Here is a 26,020-nt window from a genome sequence, read left to right as displayed (position 1 = left end):
AATAACACTTACACTGTGTGAGGACAGAAGAGATAACTTTGCCATTATGGAGATTACATTCTCGATGCAGCACAGGAAAGAACATCTGCACTAATGACTGCTAGAAAATGGAGTTCAAAGTAAATCATGTGACAGTCAAAGCTCCGCCCACGACACAGTTTTTATATTAAAAGGGAATCAATAAAAAGAAGTAAGAGACTACGAAATAAGGTAATGTCTTGTTTTTCATGTACACATTTAATTTAATTCAACCTAACAAAATATTAAGTTTGCTGTGGAAAGAGTTTGCTGTGGAAAGTGGATCATGATTAAACCCCTTTTAAGTATGTGTATACTAGATCCCTGCGTGGGACTGTTTTTTAATCCCACTCCCACAGCATTTTTGACCATTTCCGCCTGCTCCCGCAAGGTGTGTGTTCAAGGGGTACTTTGCTGTAAACATCTTTCCACCTATCCAAAGGATAGAGGATGTTAGGTTCAGGGGGGCCCCTGGGGCTCCCCCGTGATCTCCGGGCCGGCAGCGGCGGTGTCCGGAACACAGAAGCTTACAGCTTCCGCATTCGTGACGTGACACCACGCCCCATCCATTCATGTCTATGGGAGGGGGCGTGATGGCTAGTGCATAGCCGTCGTGTCTCCTCCCATAGAGGTGAATGGCGGGGGCATGGTGTCTGGCATTGCCAGTCATCAGGCACAGAGAGGAGTTCGCTCCGTGCACCGATTGACTGGGGTGCCGCAGTGGAGATGGGGACCCCTGCGATCTAACATCTTATGTTCTATACTTTTGGACAGGGGATAAGATGTTTACAGCGGAGTACCCCTTTAATATTAAGTACTTTTTATGGTGGTATTTATATGTAAATTATTTAGTGGCATTACACTTGTGGAAAAAACAATTATATTCTTATTTCAGTATATTGTGGCATCATTTATGTATACTGATTGCCCCATTAGGTACTGTACTATATTTTTTATGATCTATATTTAGTCCTTCAAATTTTAATAGTTCAGAATAGTGGGGTTGCTATGTATTCTTTTATCAGGGCACTGAGTTTATCTACCAATGCGTGCATGCCCATGTGTATTTGGGTGTTCCTGTTCTGGCTTATATTCATGCTGTAAACCTCAGTGTGATAAAATCCTGAATACTGTATACCCCCACAGCCAGCTATCAAATTTACCATCCAATGGGCTGGCCAACAAAGGGGTAGGTGTGTGCAACAAAGAGGGGTATGTACTGGCAGAGCAGGGATTGTGATGCCATTTAATGATAGAGACCGACCACCTCGGAACAACAAGACCCAAAGTTAGTGACGCTGTAACCTCACCATATAAAAAAAAAAAAAAATTTTTTTGGGGGGGGGATTGTTGGCGTGATAATATGTTAGATATTGTTCATGTATATCCAGTGTCCTCTGCAGTTACATATTCTAAACACCAGATCTCTTGTGTTGCAGAACTAGAAACCATTGCAGATTGATGCTGGGGCCACTTTGCTATATTGTGATTCACCTATGTTCCTGATAATGTTAATTGTATGTGTACATGTTTTATGCACTATTTATAAGGATTGCGTTAGAAGCAATGTTGTGTGATGCAAACTGCAATCTACTGTACATAAAATAGTCATTGCCTTAAGCTAGCCACAAACATAAGATGGTGTTCACAGTCCCCTCATACACATGCCTGCTCAGCCAAGTGTTTATATGTTCTGAATGGAAAGTAGGGGGTAAGCCTCTGTCAGACTTCTTCTGTCTCCTCCCTGACGACTCTTCTGTCTCCTCCCTGACGACTCTTCTGTCTCCTCCCTGACGACTCTTCTGTCTCCTCCCTGACGACTCTTCTGTCTCCTCCCTGACGACTCTTCTGTCTCCTCCCTGACGACTCTTCTGTCTCCTCCCTGACGACTCTTCTGTCTCCTCCCTGACGACTCTTCTGTCTCCTCCCTGACGACTCTTCTGTCTCCTCCCTGACGACTCTTCTGTCTCCTCCCTGACGACTCTTCTGGCTCCTCCCTGACGACTCTTCTGGCTCCTCCCTGACGACTCTTCTGGCTCCTCCCTGACGACTCTTCTGTCTCCTCCCTGACGACTCTTCTGTCTCCTCCCTGACGACTCTTCTGTCTCCTCCCTGACGACTCTTCTGTCTCCTCCCTGATGACACTTCTTTCTCCTCCCTGACTCTTCTGCCTCCTCCCTGACGACTCTTCTGTCTCCTCCCTGACGACTCTTCTGTCTCCTCCCTGACGACTCTTCTGTCTCCTCCCTGATGACACTTCTTTCTCCTCCCTGACTCTTCTGCCTCCTCCCTGACGACTCTTCTGTCACCTCCCAGGCGACTCTTCTGTCTCCTCCCTGACGACACTTCTGTCTCCTCCCTGACGACTCTTCTGTCTCCTCCCTGACGACTCTTCTGTCTCCTCCCTGACGACTCTTCTGTCTCCTCCCTGACGAGACTTCTGTCTCCTCCCTGACGAGACTTCTGTCTCCTCCCTGACGACTCTTCTGTCTCCTCCCTGACGAGACTTCTGTCTCCTCCCTGACGAGACTTCTGTCTCCTCCCTGACGAGACTTCTGTCTCCTCCCTGACGACTCTTCTGTCTCCTCCCTGACGACACTTCTGTCTCCTCCCTGATGACACTTCTGTCTCCTCCCTGAAGACTCTTCGGTCTCCTCCCTGAAGACTCTTCTGTCTCCTCCCTGTCGACTCTTCGGTCTCCTCCCTGTCGACTCTTCGGTCTCCTCCCTGACGACTCTTCGGTCTCCTCCCTGACGACTCTTCGGTCTCCTCCCTGACGACTCTTCGGTCTCCTCCCTGACGACTCTTCGGTCTCCTCCCTGACGACTCTTCGGTCTCCTCCCTGACGACTCTTCGGTCTCCTCCCTGACGACTCTTCGGTCTCCTCCCTGACGACTCTTCGGTCTCCTCCCTGACGACTCTTCTGTACCCTCCTTCCAAACTCCTCTGACCCCTCCTCTAGGCTCCCTCTACAGTAGATGTTGGGGGAGAGTTTTGCTCATAACTAAGATACAGTAAACTCCTCAGGATATGAGGAGCCCCTATAGGACAGTGATGTATTATATAGGCTGAAGTGAAGATTTCACAGATCCTAAATTGGAGTTCTTAGCCTTCAGCTTTGTATACAGAACCTGCTTTTATCTGCTTTTTACATGGATGTTTACTATGGTTTTTGTCAGTGTTCCCCAACCTATGGATCCCCAGCTTTAGAAAAACTACAATTCCTATCATGCCCACATAATGGAAGTTCTAGTTTTGCAACAGCTGGAAAGCCACAGGATGGAGAACATTGGTTAATATGATACATGTGGGAAAAGATAGGTCCTGGATTTCATAATATTCTGGATTATGAATCATAGGAACAATGTAAATCTGATTTCTCAGGGTGGAGCCCAGGATATATTGTTGAAGCAGACGACAAATTGCTGGTGGTTCTATCAGAGCTATGAGAGCTCTTAATATATTTTCCGCTTCATGTAACTTGTTCTATATTTATTCCATTCTTTTTTGTTGTGTCCAATTAGTTGATGTAAAAGATGTTCTGCAGCAGCCAGTGAGCACAGTGTCCTCCCCCTGTCTCCTGGATGAGCAGCTGACGGTGTCATCTTGGAAAAGTCAGTCAGCCGTGCAGATGGCAATTGTCCCTTTTCTTCAGGAGAGGAGAGGAGGCTGCTGGAGGAAGCTCCTAGTCCTGATCCTGCTCTGATTCTGCTGCAATCTTTCTAATGGAGACCAGGAAATCCAGCTATCTCCTCTCCCACTGCAGCATCCCAGCTCCAGGACACAGCAGCTGCTGAGACGCCGAGCCTACAGCGAGACCCCTACCCCTTTCTGCTCAACTTTCACCATGGAGGCTTAAACTTTTAAGACTGCAACTCCCAAGACCCTGGCGCCTCTGTGTGAGAAGGTAACTCCTGGATACTATTGTTCAGCTCCCTGTGATCTATACAGATGCAGAACCCTGTAGACCAGTGTTTCCCAACCAGTGTGGCTCCAGCTGTTGCAAAACTACAACTCCCAGCATGCCTGGACAGCCAACGGCTGTCCAGGCATGCTGGGAGTTGTAGTTTTGCAACAGCTGGAGGAACCCTGGTTGGGAGACACCGCTGTAGACTGAGGAGTGACGGTCACCTTCACCTAGGCAGGGGAGCCTGCACAGGTATAGCTGTTAGTTGTCAGCTAATGGAGGTGTATAGGCACCTTAAGGGTACGTTCACACAAGCTGATTTTTTTGCGGGTTTTCCGCTGCGTATTTGAAAGTGGGCGGGCTCTTCTCGGCTGTCCGCAGCAGATTTTCCGCAGTGGAATTTACGCTGCGGAAAATCCGCCGCAGTCCCTACTGACTTCAATGGGGCTTGCGGCTGATTTTCCCCAGCGTAAATTCCACCGCGGAAAATCTTCTGTGGACAGCCGAGAAGAGCCCGCCCACTTTCAAATATGCAGCGGAAAACCCGCAAAAAAATCAGCCCGTGTGAACGTACCCTTAGGGTATGTTCACTGATCTGTTGAAGACCAGTTGCAGTAAATGTGCATTGTTTCTGCAAAACAAACCAATGTATATAATTCAGTTGCAAATCTGAATGTGGAAAATCTGCACTAGATCAGTGTAAACATACCTTAAAGGGGTACTCTACTGGAAAACATTTTTTTTCTTCTTTTTTTTTAACCATCTGGTGCCAGAAAGTTAAACAGATTTGTAAATTACTTCTAGTAATTTTGTAGTACTTATCAGCTGCTGTTATGATCCACAAGAAGTTCTTTTCTTTTTGAATTTCCTTTCTGTCTGACCACAGTGCTCTCTGCTGACACCTCTGTCCTGCATGAATGCACATCGCTTTCATATTAGGAAAGGATTTCTTTTAGAAAGTGTGTCGAGGCATTTAGCCTCTGCGCATGAAAGAGATCCTGACCTTGTAAAACTGACCATCTTAGAAATGATTCCTGAAGATAAATCTGATTTTGTAAGTTAAAGGGGTACTCCGATGGAAAGCAAATGTTTTCAAATCAACTGGTGCCTGAAAATTATACAGATTTGTAAATTACTTCTATTTAAAAATCCTAACCCTTCCAGTACTTATCATCTGCTGTATACTACAGAGGAAGTTGTGTAGTTCTCTCCAGTCTGACCCCAGTGCTCTCTGCTGACACATTTGTCTGTGTCAGGAACTGTCACTGAGTAGGAGCGAATCACCATAGAAAACCTCTCCTGCTCTGGACAGTTCCTAAAATGGACAGAGGTGTCAGCATAGAGCACTGTGGTCAGACAGAAAGGAAATTCAAAAAGAAAAGAACTTCCTGTGGATCATAACAGCAGCTGATAAGTACTGGAAGGATTAAGATTTTTTTTTTTATAGAAGTTATTTACAAATCTGTTTAACTTTCTGGGACCAGTTGATTTAAAAAAAAATGTTTTCCAGTGGAGTACCCCTTTAAGGGCGAAGCTGTCCTATTTGTCTGAAATGTCTTCATTCAAATGAATGGAACTTATTTTCAGTCACAGAAATTTCTGTAACAAATCTGTCCCTAAGAATTCTCTACCTCCATCACAGGGGTGTCAGTGTGGAGCACCTCCTTAATACAATTGATACGAGGGATCGTCAGCTGTCTGGCAGATGTGTGTGATCATTGCTGTTCTGTAACTGCCACTACTAAATGAGCACTACCGATAAGGCTATTATATGGACTTTATGGATGATATATATATATATATATATATGGGAATGTGACTGATACATGAATATAGACATGAAACTTGGTACATCAAAAGCATCATTGATAGGTTCTTAAAGGGGTAGTCCAGTGCTGAAAAACTTATCCCCTATCCTATGGATAGGGGAGAAGTTTCAGATCGCGGGGAGTCCGACTGCTGGGACCCCCGTGATCTCCTGTACGGGGTCCCGGCTCGCTGGCCAGATAGCAGGTGTCGACCACCGCACGAAGTGGCAGCCAACACGCCCCCTCAATGCAGCGCTATGGCAGAGCCGGAGTTTGCCGAAGGCAGCGCTTTACCATAGCGTTGTATTGAGGGGGCGTGTCTCCCGCCACTTTGCAGTGGTCAACATGCCCCCTTCCCGCAGTCTGCCGGGGCCCCATACAGTAGATCGCGGGGGCACCAGTGGTCGGACCCCCCCCCCCCCCCCCCCCCCGCGCGCGATCTGAAACGTATCCCCTATCCTTAGGATAGGGGATACTTTTTTCAGCACTGGACAACCCCTTTAAACATGTCTATGATGTGACTGGTATAATGTGGGCACTAATGTAGTTTAAAGACCATGTAGACACAGATGTGTGGCTGGTAGTGTTATGTGGGCACTGATGTAGGTTGTAGTGGTATGAGGGCACCGATTTGTCGGTATTATTGTTATGTGTGCACTGATTTAGATGGAAGTGCTATGTGTGCACTGATGTAGGTAGTAGTGTTACCGTAGTACTGAGATAAATGGTATAGAAGAAGCAGGTATGTCCAGCTCACCACCAACACCGCCGTGTCTCAGACACGTGTAGACCAACACGTACTCGTCAATAGGAAAAGAAGGAGGCGTCCCGCACTTGGCAACGGTAAAAACGATTGCTTTATTCTTCACAGTTTAGACACACAATGCTGCGGTAAGGACAACAGTGACGCGTTTCAGCGGAACATGTCCACCTTAGTCATATAAAGAAACAAGTGGCTGACTCCATTTTTATGTGCCCGCTCCAGGGCCACACCCCCTCCAGGTGAATCAAGTTCAGCTGGTGGGTGTTACCTGTGTGAGCACAGAAAAAAGGAGAACTCAGCTAAGACCAAGTTCACATTCAAACAATATCTCAAAAAACATATATAGATGTATAAAGGAGTATTAAAAACAATGTAAACATGAGTCTATATCCGATAATATTATATAGTAAATATATCAATTGTATATAAATATAATGAATTATACAACATATAATAATGTGACATAAAAATACTATACAAATATTATACTGGAAAAATCGAGAAAAATTATAGCAGCAAAAGGACAGATGATATAATAATAATAATTTTGCAATTGTAATAAATACATATGTGAGCCATATGTTTTGTAACTAATCTTGCAAAAAAGTATGGAAAGGAGGGGGGTGGGAAAACAAGTTTAGATGTTGAACTGGTATATCTATTTCTTTGCTTCAATTATTGCCATTATTATTATACCATTGGCTCCTTATATTATGGACCAAAAAATATACTGTCTGATATGTAGAGTGACTCAAAAAAGTTTTTTCTGATATACCTACTGTAATTTTTATATATCATCGAATCATAATAGAGTCATTTCTACATGTCGAAAGTACAGGAAGTAAGATTGAGATCCGAACAAGGACCTTGTATCTAGAAAACCTGGTCAAGATGAAACAAAATGAAATGAAATAATATAGCGGGGAAGGGAGGGTGTGAACAGAAGGCAAGACGCCCGTAAGGAGAAAAATTTCAATAATCTAAGATGACGTCTTGCCTCCTGTTCAGACCCTCCGGATATCTAGTCCCCAAGTGCATGATCCAGTAGACCTCACGATCTAAAAGTTTTCTCCTATGGTCACCTCCTCTCACAGGGGCAAGTACTTTTTCAATTTCCTGTAAGCTGAGAGTCCCATAGTTTCCACCATGGCGGTCTGCACAGTGCTCACTTACCATCGACACGTGCCACAAGTTAAAGTGGGGGATGTCAGAGAGATGCTTACGTATACGGGTCTTAAGGGTATTTGTTGTACATCCTATATACTGCACTTCACACTCGCGGCATGTTGTGGGGGTAAATTACATAGGGGGTATTACAATTCACAAAGTGTTTCATCTTATAAATTTCCCCATTCGATGTAGATTTAAACTCCTTGCTATTCTGCATAATGCCGCAGCAGACACACCGGGTGTGTCCACATTTGAAGGATCCATTCTGAGACAGCCAATTTGTTCTACCCATTCTTTGGGTGGAAAACAGACTGGGGGAAATTTTAGATGCAATTGTAGCAGCACGTCTAGAAACACATTTAAACCCATGTTCAAAAATCTTTCAATAAGCCGGGTCGCCACTGATCATAGGTAGATATTTATTGATAATCTTTTTAATGCTCAAAAAATCATCGCTATATTGTGTAGAAAAATGATGACGATTCTCTTTAACTGGTACATTATTTCCATTCTCAATTTTGAGTCTTGAGGTATCTAGGAGAGCACATCTCTCTTTCTTGCTGGCTATCTCAAGGCCTCTCTTGATGTGCTCCGCTCTATAGCCCCTAGACTGCAGGCGTGAAGCAATATCAAATACCTCATGTCTGAAATCAGAATCCAAAGAACAGTTTCGTCACGCTCTAATCATCTTCCCTACGGGTAAATTTTTTGTCACCTGGGGGGATGACAAGAGGACGCATGAAGAACAGAGTTGACTGCAGTCTCCTTGCGATATGTCATAGTAGTGACCTTCCCATGTATAGTATCACCAACAAGTTTTAGATCAAGAAAAGGCATAGTGTTTTTCTCACAGGTGACATTAAAATTCAAACATAAATCATTATCATTTACGAAATCAGAGAATCCAGGCACGGCCGCTACACTCGAATCCCATATAAATATGAGATAGTCTATGTAGCGGCCGTACCATCGGATAGAATTAAAATAGGAATTGTGGGGAGCAAAAAGTGTCCCCCTCTCCCACCAACACATAGATATGTTGGCGAGAGAGGGGGAGAATTTTGCCCCCATCGAAGCTCCCGTCACCTGTAAGAAAAATCTCCTGTCAAACATAAAGAAATTGTGAGTTAAAAGGTAATGAACTACCTCAACGATATACAGCTGTAAATCTCGAATATATGTGGAATATGTAGTCAGAAACCACTCCAAGGCAAGTAACGCCTTGGAATGGGGTATTACAGAATATAGGGATGTAACATCCGCCGTGATCCACATATACTCAGGTTGCCACACAATATGTTGCATCATGGCCAGTACATGGGTGGTATCCTTAATATATCCTGGCATCTTGCCGATCAATGGTTGTAATAGGTTATTCACCCATGCACATAGCCTTTCGTTTAGGGAAGAAATTCCTGCGACAATTGGTCGCATGGGCGGAGGAAAGGTATTCTTATGTACCTTGGGGAGGGAGTGGAAAATGGCCACCTGGGGATGTTGGATAAGTATGTAATCCTTTTGTTTCTGAGTAAGGTGGCCATGTTCCACTCCCATATCAACCAAGGCACTCAGTTTCCGTGAGAAGGGGACAGTGGGGTCACCGGACAGGGGCCTGTATGTACTCAAATCGGACAACATGGCTATATTGAGATTATAGTACAGACCCCTGTCCAGGACCACCACTGCGCCTCCCTTATCCGCCTGGCGGACGATGATATCGTCCGCTTCTTCTATTTCTTTTAACACTGCTCGTTCAGAGGCTGACAAATTATGTTTATATTTAATGTTAGTCTTGGAAAGCGATACAAGTTCGTGTTCCACTGCCTCTTAAAACGAGTCAAGTACGGGGGTCCTAGACATCACTGGATAGAAGGTAGGGTTAGTAGTATTAAAGGATGGTACACACAGATGTGTCTTTTTCTTGTAATTGTTGGAGTTCCAAAAGCGTCCGGAGGTCTCGAAAAGAGAACCCCAGGGCACCTCCAGATCCCACAGACCCTACATCGTGTATTGGAGAATCAGACATGATAGCTGAACCATTATGCAAATTACGTGTATTTAAAACAGAATCATCACCATCTTGTACAAAATATTCCCCCCAGTCTGGAATGTCCTCCCCATCGTCATGGGCAATATGTAAGAAATGTTTCTTGATGGTAATATTGCGTACAAGCTTGTTTACATCGAGTAAAGTCTTAAATAAGTCAAATCGAGTACTGGGAGAAAAGGAAAGTCCTTTTGATAACAGAGACAGTTCAGCAAAGGATAATATTTTTGCAGATAGGTTGTAAACCGGTACTGTTCTCACCTCTTTTTCTTCTGCCTGGCGTCCTGCCGCTGACCTCCGGTGTTTCCTCCCTGCCCGGCGTTTTTTGATGACGTAGAAGCGGGTACTCACTGGTCCAGATGACGTAGGCATGGGGGAGGAGGCTGCAGTTGGAGTACTAGCGGCAGACATAGCAGATCCGTCAGAGACATCAGTGGCAGAATCGTCCGATTCCGGATCTGTTAAGGTGAAGCTAACTTTGGAATCTTTATGAGAAATGTTTTTATAGCGACGTCCACGGTTCTTCTTCAGTATTGATCTCGGGGTTGAGCGAGTATTAGTTTGGGGCCACTGATAAACTGTTTTTGTCTGGTAGTCCTGCATATCCCTTAGGAATTTAGTTTGTTTTGTTTCAGTTATAGTGGTTTCCAGTTTGGCCAAATTCTCCTTGATTTTAACATCATACTCGATGAAAGTCGTATGCAATTCATACTCTTTGAGTGAATTTTACAGTTTTGTTATATTATCGCTCGCTTCCAAGAGTGCTTTCTCTTCATAAGAAATAATCAAGTTCATGAATCTTCTAGAGGAATCAGTTAGAAGAGCTTCCCAATCCGTTCTGAATTGGTCACAGAAGATAGTTGTTGGAAACTTTTTAATCCTCAGTCCTCTTGGAACCATGCAGTTTTCAACATATTGTTTAAGTGTGGAAACATCCCACCAAATTGGTCATTCATGAGAGCCCGCTCCAGTTCCTCCATTAATATCTGGATGTCCAATACCGACTGTGCAGGTACTAGATACAAGGACCTTGTTCGGATCTCAATCTTACTTCCTGTACTTTCGACATGTAGAAATGACTCTATTTATTATGATACGATGATAAATAAAAATTACAGTAGGTATATCAGAAAAAACTTTTTTGAGTCACTCTACATATCAGACAGTATATTTTTTGGTCCATAATATAAGGAGCCAATGGTATTTTAATAATGGCAATAATTGAAGCAAAGAAATAGATATAACAGTTCAACATATAAACCCCTCCTTTCCATACTTTTTTGCAAGATTAGTTACAAAAGGATAGTTTGGCTCACATATGTATTTATTACAATTGGCAAATTATTATTATTATATCATCTGTCCTTTTGCTGCTATAATTTTCCTCCATTTTTCCAGTATAATATTTGTATAGTATTTTTATGTCACATTATTATATGTTGTATAATTCATTATATAATGTATACTAATAACCTGTTAGTTTTTAATATTATGCTGAGAAGCAATCAGATCATTATACAAGATTGTAGATGTGCGACCATGTCTGTTTTCTACCCGAGTTCACACTGTGTTTTCTATCCCCTCCTTTTTTTATTTTTGAACATGTGCTGCACTCTTCCCCACCCCCTCAGCCCAACCCTATATAAGTAGTAGTTAGCTACACATGGGCCATTTCTTTCCTAGCAGCCTCCCAGTCTGACTGGGAGAGCATGGTAAGTGAGCTGTAGCACCTTGTTCACACTGGTGTGGTGCTGTGCGGTGTCCGTTACTGCCGTGGCACCGTGTCTGCGGGGGGGTGCGGCCCATAGACTGGTTTGAGTGGCATTGGGGCCGCTCTGCCAGTGGGTCGTTTCCCTCCTGTGGGCACTGGTGTCGCGGCGGTGGTGGTCGCCGCCCAGTGCTACGCCATTTTATGCTAGGGACGTTAGGGACCCACTCTAAATAGGTGGCCTTGACGTGGCGAGTGGGCTTTGTACTTTTTGATCAAAAATTTATACTAACAACCTGTTAGTTTTTGATATTATGCTGAGAAGCAATCAGATCATTGTACAAGATTGTAGTTGTGCACCATGTCTGTTTTCTACCCGAATTCACACTGTGTTAATTAATTATATTTATATACAATTGATATATTTACTATATAATATTATCGGATATAGACTCATGTTTACATTGTTTTTAATACTCCTTTATACATCTATATGTTTTTTGAGATATTGTTTGAATGTGAACTTGGTCTTAGCTGAGTTCTCCCCACCGGCTGAACTTGATTCACCTGGAGGGGGTGTGGCCCTGGAGCGGGCACATAAAAATGGAGTCAGCCACTTGTTTCTTTGTATGACTAAGGTGGAAATGTTCCGCTGAAACGCGTCACTGTTGTCCTTACCGCAGCATTGTGTGTCTAAACTGTGAAGAATAAAGCAATCGTTTTTACCGTTGCCAAGTGCTGGACGCCTCCTTCTTTTCCTATTGAGATAAATGGTAGTATTATGTGAACACTGATGTAGATAGTAGTGTTACCGGAGTACTGAGATAAATGGTAGTGTTATGTGGGCACTGATGTAGGTAGTAGTGTTACCAGAGTACTGAGATAAATGGTAGTGTTATGTGAGCACTTACCTAGGTGGCATTGTTATGTAGGCACCGATTCGTGGCCTGTACATTTATGTGGACACTGATGTAGGACGTAGATATACATGGGCACTTATGTTGTGGTAGTATTATGTGGGGACTTACATATGTGGTAGTGTTATGTGGGCACAGATACTTGGCTGGTTGTGTTTATATGTGCAATCATGCATGGCCGGTAGTGTTATGTGAACACTGTTGTAGGCACCAACATGTGGGCAGTTGTGTTATGTTGTGTGGGCACTGATGCCTGTCTGATTATTTGGGCACTGATGTAGGTGGTAGCGTTATGTGGGCACTATTGTTGTATTACACTGGTTCAGGTGTATTGCCAAGTCTGCCTTGCCCTCACAGTATACAGGTTTGGAGGGTGCACCCTTCTAGTCATGTGAGCCTGTACCTTGATGGTCAGGAGCACTGCTGCCTCTGCACTATGACTGTATTGCTTGTACTGATCCTGATGGATGATGGGTCTCGGGGATCTGTGGTAGATTGTGTTAGCGGTCACCTCCTGTGCTTAGAGCGCTCTGATCATTTATATTGGTTGACTTTGGAAAATGGATCAATGAGTCATCAGAAACAATCTGCCGCCATTGGTCAGTATAAGGTTAAAATAGAAATGACCTTGGATGTAATGTGATTGCAGAAACCTGCACTGATCTGAGCAAGCTGGGGAGAGAAAAGGGTTAATGTGGGTTATACTTTAATAGTAGATGCTGGTCAATGATTGTCATGTGGTGAGAGCTGGGCTGTCACGCTGCACAGAGCCTGGACCACACTCCTTATATGTGGTCACTGCACTGGCTACAAGTGGAGCGCAACCAATGCCTTCAGTCCCTGTATATAGATTGCAAGCTCCACTGGTGCAGAGAGGGAAGGGTTCTGTAATGTTCTTTTACAATATGAGTACAGTATGTAACCTGAGTAATAATTATTTTGGAAAAGCCTTAAATTTTAGAAATTACATTACAGCGCAGCAGCATTATAAGAGAAGTGACTGATATTATTCACATATAAATGTCTCTGGAGGTTATATCAGTACTGGAGCATTATAAGAGGAGAGGATGATATCAGTCACATATAATGTAATGTCTGGAGATTATATCAGTACTGGAGCTGTAGCATTATAAGAGGAGAGGATGATATCAGTCACATATAATGTAATGTCTCTGGAGATTATATCAGTACTGGAGCATTATAAGAGGAGAGGATGATATCAGTCACATATAATGTAATGTCTGGAGATTATATCAGTACTGGAGCATTATAAGAGGAGAGGATGATATCAGTCACATATAATGTAATGTCTGGAGATTATATCAGTACTGGAGCATTATAAGAGGAGAGGATGATATCAGTCACATATAATGTAATGTCTGGAGATTATATCAGTACTGGAGCATTATAAGAGGAGAGGATGATATCAGTCACATATAATGTAATGTCTGGAGATTATATCAGTACTGGAGCATTATAAGAGGAGAGGATGATATCAGTCACATATAATGTAATGTCTGGAGATTATATCAGTACTGGAGCATTATAAGAGGAGAGGATGATATCAGTCACATATAATGTAATGTCTCTGGTTATATCAGTACTGGAGCATTATAAGAGGAGAGGATGATATCAGTCACATATAATGTAATGTGTGGAGATTATATCAGTACTGGAGCATTATAAGAGGAGAGGATGATATCAGTCACATATAATGTAATGTCTGGAGATTATATCAGTACTGGAGCATTATAAGAGGAGAGGATGATATCAGTCACATATAATGTAATGTCTGGAGATTATATCAGTACTGGAGCATTATAAGAGGAGAGGATGATATCAGTCACATATAATGTAATGTCTGGAGATTATATTAGTACTGGAACATTATAAGAGGAGAGGATGATATCAGTCACATATAATGTAATGTCTGGAGATTATATCAGTACTGGAGCATTATAAGAGGAGAGGATGATATCAGTCACATATAATGTAATGTCTGGAGATTATATCAGTACTGGAGCATTATAAGAGGAGAGGATGATATCAGTCACATATAATGTAATGTCTGGAGATTATATCAGTACTGGAGCATTATAAGAGGAGAGGATGATATCAGTCACATATAATGTACTGTCTGGAGATTATATCAGTACTGGAGCATTATAAGAGGAGAGGATGATATCAGTCACATATAATGTAATGTCTGGAGATTATATCAGTACTGGAGCATTATAAGAGGAGAGGATGATATCAGTCACATATAATGTAATGTCTGGAGATTATATCAGTACTGGAGCATTATAAGAGGAGAGGATGATATCAGTCACATATAATGTAATGTCTGGAGATTATATCAGTACTGGAGCATTATAAGAGGAGAGGATGATATCAGTCACATATAATGTAATGTCTCTGGAGGTTATATCCGTACTGGAGCATTATAAGAGGAGAGGATGATATCAGTCACATATAATGTAATGTCTGGAGATTATATCAGTACTGGAGCATTATAAGAGGAGAGGATGATATCAGTCACATATAAAGTAATGTCTGGAGATTATATCAGTACTGGAGCATTATAAGAGGAGAGGATGATATCAGTCACATATAATGTAATGTCTCTGGAGGTTATATCAGTACTGGAGCATTATAATAGGAGAGGATGATATCAGTCACATATAATGTAATGTCTCTGGAGATTATATCAGTACTGGAGCATTATAAGAGGAGAGGATGATATCAGTCACATATAAAGTAATGTCTGGAGATTATATCAGTACTGGAGCATTATAAGAGGAGAGGATGATATCAGTCACATATAATGTAATGTCTCTGGAGGTTATATCAGTACTGGAGCATTATAATAGGAGAGGATGATATCAGTCACATATAATGTAATGTCTCTGGAGATTATATCAGTACTGGAGCATTATAAGAGGAGAGGATGATATCAGTCACATATAATGTAATGTTTGGAGATTATATCAGTACTGGAGCATTATAAGAGGAGAGGATGATATCAGTCACATATAATGTAATGTCTGGAGGTTATATCAGTACTGGAGCATTATAAGAGGAGAGGATGATATCAGTCACATATAATGTAATGTCTGGAGGTTATATCAGTACTGGAGCATTATAAGAGGAGAGGATGATATCAGTCACATATAATGTAATGTCTGGAGATGATATCAGTACTGGAGCATTATAAGAGGAGAGGATGATATCAGTCACATATAATGTAATGTCTGGAGATTATATCAGTACTGGAGCATTATAAGAGGAGAGGATGATATCAGTCACATATAATGTAATGTCTCTGGTTATATCAGTACTGGAGCATTATAAGAGGAGAGGATGATATCAGTCACATATAATGTAATGTCTGGAGATTATATCCGTACTGGAGCATTATAAGAGGAGAGGATGATATCAGTCACATATAAAGTAATGTCTGGAGATTATATCAGTACTGGAGCATTATAAGAGGAGAGGATGATATCAGTCACATATAATGTAATGTCTCTGGAGGTTATATCAGTACTGGAGCATTATAAGAGGAGAGGATGATATCAGTCACATATAATGTAATGTCTGGAGATTATATCAGTACTGGAGCATTATAAGAGGAGAGGATGATATCAGTCACATATAATGTAATGTCTCTGGAGATTATATCAGTACTGGAGCATTATAAGAGGAGAGGATGATATCAGTCACATATAATGTAATGTCTGGAGATTATATCAGTACTGGAGCATTATAAGAGGAGAGGATGATATCAGTCACATATAATGTAATGTCTGGAGATTATATCAGTACTGGAGCATTATAAGAGGAGAGGATGATATCAGTCACATATATAATGTAATGTCTGGAGATTATATCAGTACTGGAGCATTATAAGAGGAGAGGATGATATCAGTCACATATAATGTAATGTCTGGAGGTTATATCAGTACTGGAGCATTATAAGAGGAGAGGATGATATCAGTCACATATAATGTAATGTCTCTGGTTATATCAGTACTGGAGCATTATAAGAGGAGAGGATGATATCAGTCACATATAATGTAATGTCTCTGGAGATTATATCAGTACTGGAGCATTATAAGAGGAGAGGATGATATCAGTCACATATAATGTAATGTCTGGAGATTATATCAGTACTGGAGTATTATAAGAGGAGAGGATGATATCAGTCACATATAATGTAATGTCTGGAGATTATATCAGTACTGGAGCATTATAAGAGGAGAGGATGATATCAGTCACATATAATGTAATGTCTGGAGATTATATCAGTACTGGAGCATTATAAGAGGAGAGGATGATATCAGTCACATATAATGTAATGTCTGGAGATTATATCAGTACTGGAGCATTATAAGAGGAGAGGATGATATCAGTCACATATAATGTAATGTCTTGAGATTATATCAGTACTGGAGCATTATAGGAGGAGAGGATGATATCATTCACATATAATGTAATGTCTGGAGATTATATCAGTACTGGAGCATTATAAGAGGAGAGGATGATATCAGTCACATATAATGTAATGTCTCTGGTTATATCAGTACTGGAGCATTATAAGAGGAGAGGATGATATCAGTCACATATAATGTAATGTCTGGAGATTATATCAGTACTGGAGTATTATAAGAGGAGAGGATGATATCAGTCACATATAATGTAATGTCTGGAGATTATATCAGTACTGGAGCATTATAAGAGGAGAGGATGATATCAGTCACATATAATGTAATGTCTCTGGAGATTATATCAGTACTGGAGCATTATAAGAGGAGAGGATGATATCAGTCACATATAATGTAATGTCTGGAGATTATATCAGTACTGGAGCATTATAAGAGGAGAGGATGATATCAGTCACATATAATGTAATGTCTGGAGATGATATCAGTACTGGAGCATTATAAGAGGAGAGGATGATATCAGTCACATACAATGTAATGTCTGGAGATTATATCAGTACTGAGCATTATAAGAGGAGAGGATGATATCAGTCACATATAATGTAATGTCTGGAGATGATATCAGTACTGGAGCATTATAAGAGGAGAGGATGATATCAGTCACATATAATGTAATGTCTCTGGAGGTTATATCAGTACTGGAGTATTATAAGAGGAGAGGATGATATCAGTCACATATAATGTAATGTCTGGAGATTATATCAGTACTGGAGCATTATAAGAGGAGAGGATGATATCAGTCACATAATGTAATGTCTGGAGATTATATCAGTACTGGAGCATTATAAGAGGAGAGGATGATATCAGTCACATATAATGTAATGTCTGGAGATGATATCAGTACTGGAGCATTATAAGAGGAGAGGATGATATCAGTCACATATAATGTAATGTCTGGAGATTATATCAGTACTGGAGCATTATAAGAGGAGAGGATGATATCAGTCACATATAATGTAATGTCTGGAGATTATATCAGTACTGCAGCATTATAAGAGGAGAGGATGATATCAGTCACATATAATGTAATGTCTGGAGGTTATATCGGTACTGGAGCATTATAAGAGGAGAGGATGATATCAGTCACATATAATGTAATGTCTGGAGATTATATCAGTACTGGAGCATTATAAGAGGAGAGGATGATATCAGTCACATATAATGTAATGTCTTTGGAGATTATATCAGTACTGGAGCATTATAAGAGGAGAGGATGATATCAGTCACATATAATGTAATGTCTGGAGATTATATCAGTACTGGGGCATTATAAGAGGAGAGGATGATATCAGTCACATATAATGTAATGTGTGGAGATTATATCAGTACTGGAGCATTATAAGAGGAGAGGATGATATCAGTCACATATAATGTAATGTCTCCGGTTATATCAGTACTGGAGCATTATAAGAGGAGAGGATGATATCAGTCACATATAATGTAATGTCTGGAGATTATATCAGTACTGGAGCATTATAAGAGGAGAGGATGATATCAGTCACATATAATGTAATGTCTGGAGATTATATCAGTACTGGAGCATTATAAGAGGAGAGGATGACATCAGTCACATATAATGTAATGTCTGGAGATTATATCAGTACTGGAGCATTATAAGAGGAGAGGATGATATCAGTCACATATAATGTAATGTCTCTGGAGATTATATCAGTACTGGAGCATTATAAGAGGAGAGGATGATATCAGTCACATATAATGTAATGTCTGGAGATGATATCAGTACTGGAGCATTATAAGAGGAGAGGATGATATCAGTCACATATAATGTAATGTCTCTGGAGATTATATCAGTACTGGAGCATTATAAGAGGAGAGGATGATATCAGTCACATATAATGTAATGTCTGGAGATTATATCAGTACTGGAGCATTATAAGAGGAGAGGATGATATCAGTCACATATCATGTAATGTCTGGAGATTATATCAGTACTGGAGCATTATAAGAGGAGAGGATGATATCAGTCACATATAATGTAATGTCTGGAGATTATATCAGTACTGGAGCATTATAAGAGGAGAGGATGATATCAGTCACATATAATGTAATGTCTGGAGATTATATCAGTACTGGAGCATTATAAGAGGAGAGGATGATATCAGTCACATATAATGTAATGTCTGGAGATTATATCAGTACTGGAGCATTATAAGAGGAGAGGATGATATCAGTCACATATAATGTAATGTCTGGAGATTATATCAGTACTGGAGCATTATAAGAGGAGAGGATGATATCAGTCACATATAATGTAATGTCTGGAGGTTATATCAGTACTGGAGCATTATAAGAGGAGAGGATGATATCAGTCACATATAATGTAATGTCTGGAGGTTATATCAGTACTGGAGCATTATAAGAAGAGAGGATGATATCAGTCACATATAATGTAATGTCTGGAGGTTATATCAGTACTGGAGCATTATAAGAGAAGAGGATGATATCAGTCACATATAATGTAATGTCTCTGGAGATTATATCAGTACTGGAGCATTATAAGAGGAGAGGATGATATCAGTCACATATAATGTAATGTCTCTGGAGATTATATCAGTACTGGAGCATTATAAGAGGAGAGGATGATATCAGTCACATATAATGTAATGTCTCTGGAGATTATATCAGTACTGGAGCATTATAAGAGGAGAGGATGATATCAGTCACATATAATGTAATGTCTGGAGATTATATCAGTACTGGAGCATTATAAGAGGAGAGGATGATATCAGTCACATATAATGTAATGTCTCTGGAGATTATATCAGTACTGGAGCATTATAAGAGGAGAGGATGATATCAGTCACATATAATGTAATGTCTGGAGATTATATCAGTACTGGAGCATTATAAGACGAGAGGATGATATCAGTCACATATAATGTAATGTCTGGAGATTATATCCGTACTGGAGCATTATAAGAGGAGAGGATGATATCAGTCACATATAATGTAATGTCTGGAGATTATATCAGTACTGGAGCATTATAAGAGGAGAGGATGATATCAGTCACATATAATGTAATGTCTCTGGAGATTATATCAGTACTGGAGCATTATAAGAGGAGAGGATGATATCAGGCACATATAATGTAATGTCTCTGGTTATATCAGTACTGGAGCATTATAAGAGGAGAGGATGATATCAGTCACATATAATGTAATGTCTGGAGATTATATCAGTATTGGAGCATTATAAGAGGAGAGGATGATATCAGTCACATATAATGTAATGTCTGGAGATTATATCAGTACTGGAGCATTATAAGAGGAGAGGATGATATCAGTCACATATAATGTAATGTCTGGAGATTATATCAGTACTGGAGCATTATAAGAGGAGAGGATGATATCAGTCACATATAATGTAATGTCTCTGGAGATTATATCAGTACTGGAGCATTATAAGAGGAGAGGATGATATCAGTCACATATAATGTAATGTCTGGAGATTATATCAGTACTGGAGCATTATAAGAGGAGAGGATGATATCAGTCACATATAATGTAATGTCTCTGGAGATTATATCAGTACTGGAGCATTACAAGAGGAGAGGATGATATCAGTCACATATAATGTAATGTCTCTGGAGGTTATATCAGTACTGGAGCATTATAAGAGGAGAGGATGATATCAGTCACATATAATGTAATGTCTCTGGAGATTATATCAGTACTGGAGCATTATAAGAGGAGAGGATGATATCAGTCACATATAATGTAATGTCTCTGGAGATTATATCAGTACTGGAGCATTATAAGAGGAGAGGATGATATCAGTCACATATAATGTAATGTCTGGAGATTATATTAGTACTGGAACATTATAAGAGGAGAGGATGATATCAGTCACATATAATGTAATGTCTGGAGATTATATCAGTACTGGAGCATTATAAGAGGAGAGGATGATATCAGTCACATATAATGTAATGTCTGGAGGTTATATCAGTACTGGAGCATTATAAGAGGAGAGGATGATATCAGTCACATATAATGTAATGTCTCTGGAGATTGTATCAGTACTGGAGCATTATAAGAGGAGAGGATGATATCAGTCACATATAATGTAATGTCTCTGGAGATTATATCAGTACTGGAGCATTATAAGAGGAGAGGATGATATCAGTCACATATAATGTAATGTCTGGAGATTATATCAGTACTGGAGCATTATAAGAGGAGAGGATGATATCAGTCACATATAATGTAATGTCTGGAGATTATATCAGTACTGGAGCATTATAAGAGGAGAGGATGATATCAGTCACATATAATGTAATGTCTGGAGATTATATCAGTACTGGAGCATTATAAGAGGAGAGGATGATATCAGTCACATATAATGTAATGTCTGGAGATTATATCAGTACTGGAGCATTATAAGAGGAGAGGATGATATCAGTCACATATAATGTAATGTCTCTGGAGATTATATCAGTACTGGAGCATTATAAGAGGAGAGGATGATATCAGTCACATATAATGTAATGTCTCTGGAGATTATATCAGTACTGGAGCATTATAAGAGGAGAGGATGATATCAGTCACATATAATGTAATGTCTGGAGATTATATCAGTACTGGAGCATTATAAGAGGAGCGGCTGATATCGGTCACAAACAGCTCTTACAATTCCAATGTTTCATGAATAAGCAGGCCTCTTGTTGATGGCTATATGAGATTTCCCAACAAGGGGCAGGGTTCTATGATAAAGACCCATCTTTCTATTTCTGGGAAATCTCTTTCAAATCTTTATCTCTGTCTCTTATATTTGGTAGACATTGACCACTATTCTCAGGACTGATGGCATGTATGCAGTGGTCAGGTTCCCACATCCCCTGTCCTAAATTTAGTATAATCCAATTGTGGCATCACCTGTGGAACTAACAAGAACTGGTATTGGGTGCCTCTATATTAATAGTCCCCTATGCTCCCTCATGGGATGTGGACATGTCTAGTTTGCTGGTGATTGAGGATGGACATGCTTTGTGTATACAGTTTTATCTCCAGTGTGTTGTAGCATTGCTGGAATTGGATTGAAATTGTCCAATTTTGGCTAAACTCCTAACATAAGACATACAGTAAGTTCCAAACTAAATGATCACTGTCCTTTTTAACATGTTGCCACCATTAAATGGCACGTCATTTACCAAAAATGACTCCTTATTCAGTCAGGCTCAGTCAGTCTCTAACAGCAAGGAGACCAGGAGAGAACACATTGGAGGCCGATAGTACAGACACACAACACAGAGTGGAGGGGGACCCTAGATAGTACATAGAGTGGGGGCGGACCCTAATAGTACAAAGACAGAACAAAACAAGTGAGGGTGGACCCTAGATGGTACAGAAACAGAACACAGGCAATGGGGGTTGGGCTTAGATAGTGCAGTGACACTCTGCTCAGAACGGATGCACACAGTCCAAGCTCTCTCCTGTGCATGTCTGTCTCCTCCTGAAGGGTCCACACTGTGCCTGAAAGGTAAATCAAGGCTTTCCACTCAAACCATTGTGGGTAGCTTTCCTTTATGTAAATAATTGTGGTCTTACTATGTACACAGTAATGCCTCCTGGAATGTAGTTCCCTCCCCTTACTCTTTAGCCACCATCACTACAAGCTGCAGGTTACTGCTTAAACTAGGGCTGCTTTTGTTATGTTCCGGGAAATTATTATCATTTTTTTTTAAACCTGGTTGGGGAGGGGTAAAAAAGTTTAAAAACAAACAAAAAAAACATCTAATACCTTCTTCGTTCCTGTGTATCCACCGGTGTAACAGAGCTCCGTTCCCCGCTGTCCATTGCACCCAGGTTTGGTGATGTGACGTCACACAATTGCTCATCCAATCAGCAGCCATAGTGGTATCCTGCCCTGCTGACATTACACGCCAAATACAGATGCACCAGATAGCGGGTAACAGAGCTCCATTATACCGACAGCAGCATTGGAGCGAGGAACATAAAAGGTTGTTCTTTTTTATCTCACCCGGACCAGGTTTACCCCAAAATGGAGTCGGGCAATGGGTCAGCGCAAAATATTTATAGCATCTGCAATGATCTATTAGGTTTCTTTCATTTTGGATGTTTTTCTTATATGTGAGCTGTTTAGAACCTTTGCTGATGAGATCAGATTCTGGCAGGATGACCCAAAGTGATATTTTTAGTATAGCTGCCGATGATATCCTGTTATAGTCAATAGGAGGAACTTTGTTTACTGCGGTTTGTGAAGTCGACACTAAACCCAAAACACACAAAATCCTGAGCAGCTTATTCATTTCTTCATGTTTCTTTATAGGGGGAGATTTATCAAAACCTGTGCAGAGGAAAAGTTGTCCAGTTGCCCATAGCAACCAATCAGATTGCTTCTTTCATTTTTCAGAGGCCTTCATGAAAATGAAAGAAGCAAGCTGATTGGTTGCTATGGGCAACTGGGCAAGTTTTCCTCTGCACAGGTTTTGATAAATCTCCCTCATAGTGTTTATATCTGTTTCTGGCCTCACATAGCCAGATGCATTTGCACTATACTTAAACAGTATTTGCTGGCATATACAGTGGTCCCTCAAGTTACAATATTAATTGGTTCCAGGACGACCATTGTATGTTGAAACCATTGTATGTTGAGATCAGAACTCTGTGGAAACCTGGTAATTGGTTCTAAAGGCACCAAAATGTCATCCAAAAATAGGAAAAAGTGAGGATTAAAGAAAAATAAGTAGATAACTAATAAACATTTAGTAAGTCCTTACATATAAAAGTAGGAAAGATCTGCTGGGAGCTGTAATCACTGTCTATGTCAGTGTTTCCCAAGCAGGGAGCCTCCAGCTGTTGCAAAACTACAACTCCCAGCATGCCCGGACAGCCAAAGGCTGTCCGGGTATGCTGGGAGTTGTAGTTTTGCAACAGCTGGAGGCTCCCTGCTTGGGAAGCACTGGTCTATGTAGAGGACAGGAGCTTCTTCGGGGTCCTGTACAGTACACACAGTGTCCTTAAAAAAAAAAAGTAACATGGAGCCGCCCTCACCTGGTGTCCAAAGGAGCAGGTAACCCTGGTACAGGTAAAGTGTACAGAACATGTAATACCTCCCGGTACTGTAGGGGGCGCTACCAGACATCAGTCAGTGCATACGCTTCAGTAATACAGGAGTTTTACCAGTGAATACCCATTCTGATTGATCGGTTCATTGACACGTTTCACAGATCTGGACTGTCCATAGCATTGTATGTTGAGTCTGGTTTCAAGTTACAATGGTCCAGAAAAGACCATTGTATGTTGAAACGATTGTATGTTGAGGCCATTGTAAGTTGAGGGATCACTGTACCTCTGATATGTCACTGTATAGGCTGCATAAATGGATGGAGAAGGAGGCCAGAAGGTCAGGTGGGTGGGGGCCTATGGATACATTTTCCTTGCACATACGGCAAAAATATACCCTACTTATGTCAAATTCTTCTCCCGTTGTTTCTCATTTTTTATGACTTGTTACAGCTCCTTCCTTGTTAGGCCAGGTTCACATGTTCAGAAGATGTGTAGAAAGTCCAATCTGGCAGGCGCTAGGACCGCTCAGGTATGTGCCATCTCATAGACTGCAATACATTACCTTGCCGACTCCGCAGACAGGATAGAATTGTCTATTCTTTCTGCGGATGCACGAATCAGAAATTCCGCGGCAGAAACCTCTGAGGCAAAGATTCTTCCTTGTGAACCGTGCAGCAGAATCCCACTGATATCACGGGGACTCTGCTGCAGCAGAATGTCTGTGCTGGACAATCTGCCAAATATCTGCCATATGAACATACCCAGGGGTCAAAAGTGAGGGAACTCACCCATGATTTCTACTCAAGGGCTGGTCCTGCTAATGGGAACGGTGTCCCTGCTGTGGAAAAAGTGCAGGAATTCAGTTCCCATGCGTTCCTGCAGGACTTGAGCCCTGAACGTACCCTTATACTGTATATCATAATACAATGTTTTCCAAACAGTGTATCTCTGGCTGTTGCAAAACTACAACTCCCAGCATGCCCAGACAGCCTTCGGCTGTCTGGGCATGCTGGAAGTTGTAGTTTTGCAACAGCCGGAGACACACGGTTTGAAAAACACTGTCATTTACATTGCATTGATAGTGAAATCTCATTGTGACTGATATTCCCAGTTCATCACAGCTGAGATGTCAGTTCTGTAACGTGCCCCTGGTACTACAACCCTCATGATCTTTAGAAGGTTCCAGACCTACATGATCTCTAGTGATTTCCAGTGTGTAACTGGTTCAAATCCCCCCACACTACTTTCCAGCATTTAACATGTCACTGGTACTACAACCCCCATGATCTCCAATGTGTCACTGGTATTACAACATCCATTATCTCCATCTGTAACTAGACTGGCGCTACAACTCTCATGATCTCCAGCACTGGATGTGGCCAGATTTCCAGGTATACATGATCGGGCTCCAGCTTTCTAGAAGCCTGAATGGCAAATCTTACTAAATATGTGATCACACGTCCTTACCGCGCTTATATCTGTGTAACTGCCTAAATGTGTCATTATGGAACCTAGGAAACCACTGATCCTGCTGTGTGCAAGAATTAACCCTTTGTTGGGAGGTGGTCTGTCCCAGTGCTGCTTCTATAGTCTATGGACACATTTTGCCTCTATGTGCTATTGCAGGCCTGATGTATTGTGCATATGTTTGCTATGTCAAGTCTGTATTGCCGCATGCATATACTGTATTTTTGAGTTTGTACCAGTGTCTGTAATCTTTACACTACCTAATTTTTTCATCCCTTCCCCCTTTCTATGTGCATTTTTTGTATATCATATTATTGTTGTTGTCATCCCCTGATGAACCGCTGTATACTATAAGATACACGGGGAAACGCGTTGGGATATACAGGTGTTCATCATAGGAGAATTTACTTATTTATGTCTATGTATTATTTTTCTAATCCTATTTTTTGATCGATATGGGAATTTTAAAGGAATTAATAAATGAATATTTTTAGCTCTATGGTAAGGTTTAGATTTTTCTGGTAAAAATTAGCTAAAGGACACTAGTGTTTCTATTTGTCAGTGATGGTGTGTGGACACATTTTGCATTCCGACATATTGAGGTAACATCTCTCTGTGGATTTTTCATCCCGTTTTCTCATTGACTGACCGCTGGGGAACACA

General features: G+C 41.0%; 1 protein-coding gene across 10 annotated transcripts in view; it reads left to right on the top strand.

Moving 5' to 3' along the window:
- LOC130296188 (opsin-5-like) overlaps nt 1-26,020 on the top strand; it is a 128,501-nt gene that overhangs the window by 77,271 nt on the left and 25,210 nt on the right. For 2 of the 10 annotated variants that reach the window (XM_056547458.1, XM_056547459.1), the window contains 2 exons: nt 3,543-3,925; nt 24,341-24,419. The exons of 1 other annotated variant lie outside the window; for it this stretch is intronic. In XM_056547458.1, coding sequence (XP_056403433.1) covers nt 24,378-24,419 — 42 coding nt within the window. In that variant the 5' untranslated portion in view covers nt 3,543-3,925; nt 24,341-24,377. Of the gene's footprint in view, nt 1-3,542; nt 3,926-22,320; nt 22,341-22,693; nt 22,880-23,297; nt 23,308-23,356; nt 23,547-24,340; nt 24,420-26,020 lie in introns of those variants that run through there. 7 more of the 10 variants (XM_056547462.1, XM_056547460.1, XM_056547456.1 and 4 more) reach the window with 7 other exon arrangements.

This window comes from Hyla sarda, chromosome 12, assembly GCF_029499605.1.
Source record: "Hyla sarda isolate aHylSar1 chromosome 12, aHylSar1.hap1, whole genome shotgun sequence".
Classification (NCBI taxonomy): domain Eukaryota; kingdom Metazoa; phylum Chordata; class Amphibia; order Anura; family Hylidae; genus Hyla; species Hyla sarda.
This window is presented reverse-complemented; position numbering and strand designations above follow the sequence as displayed.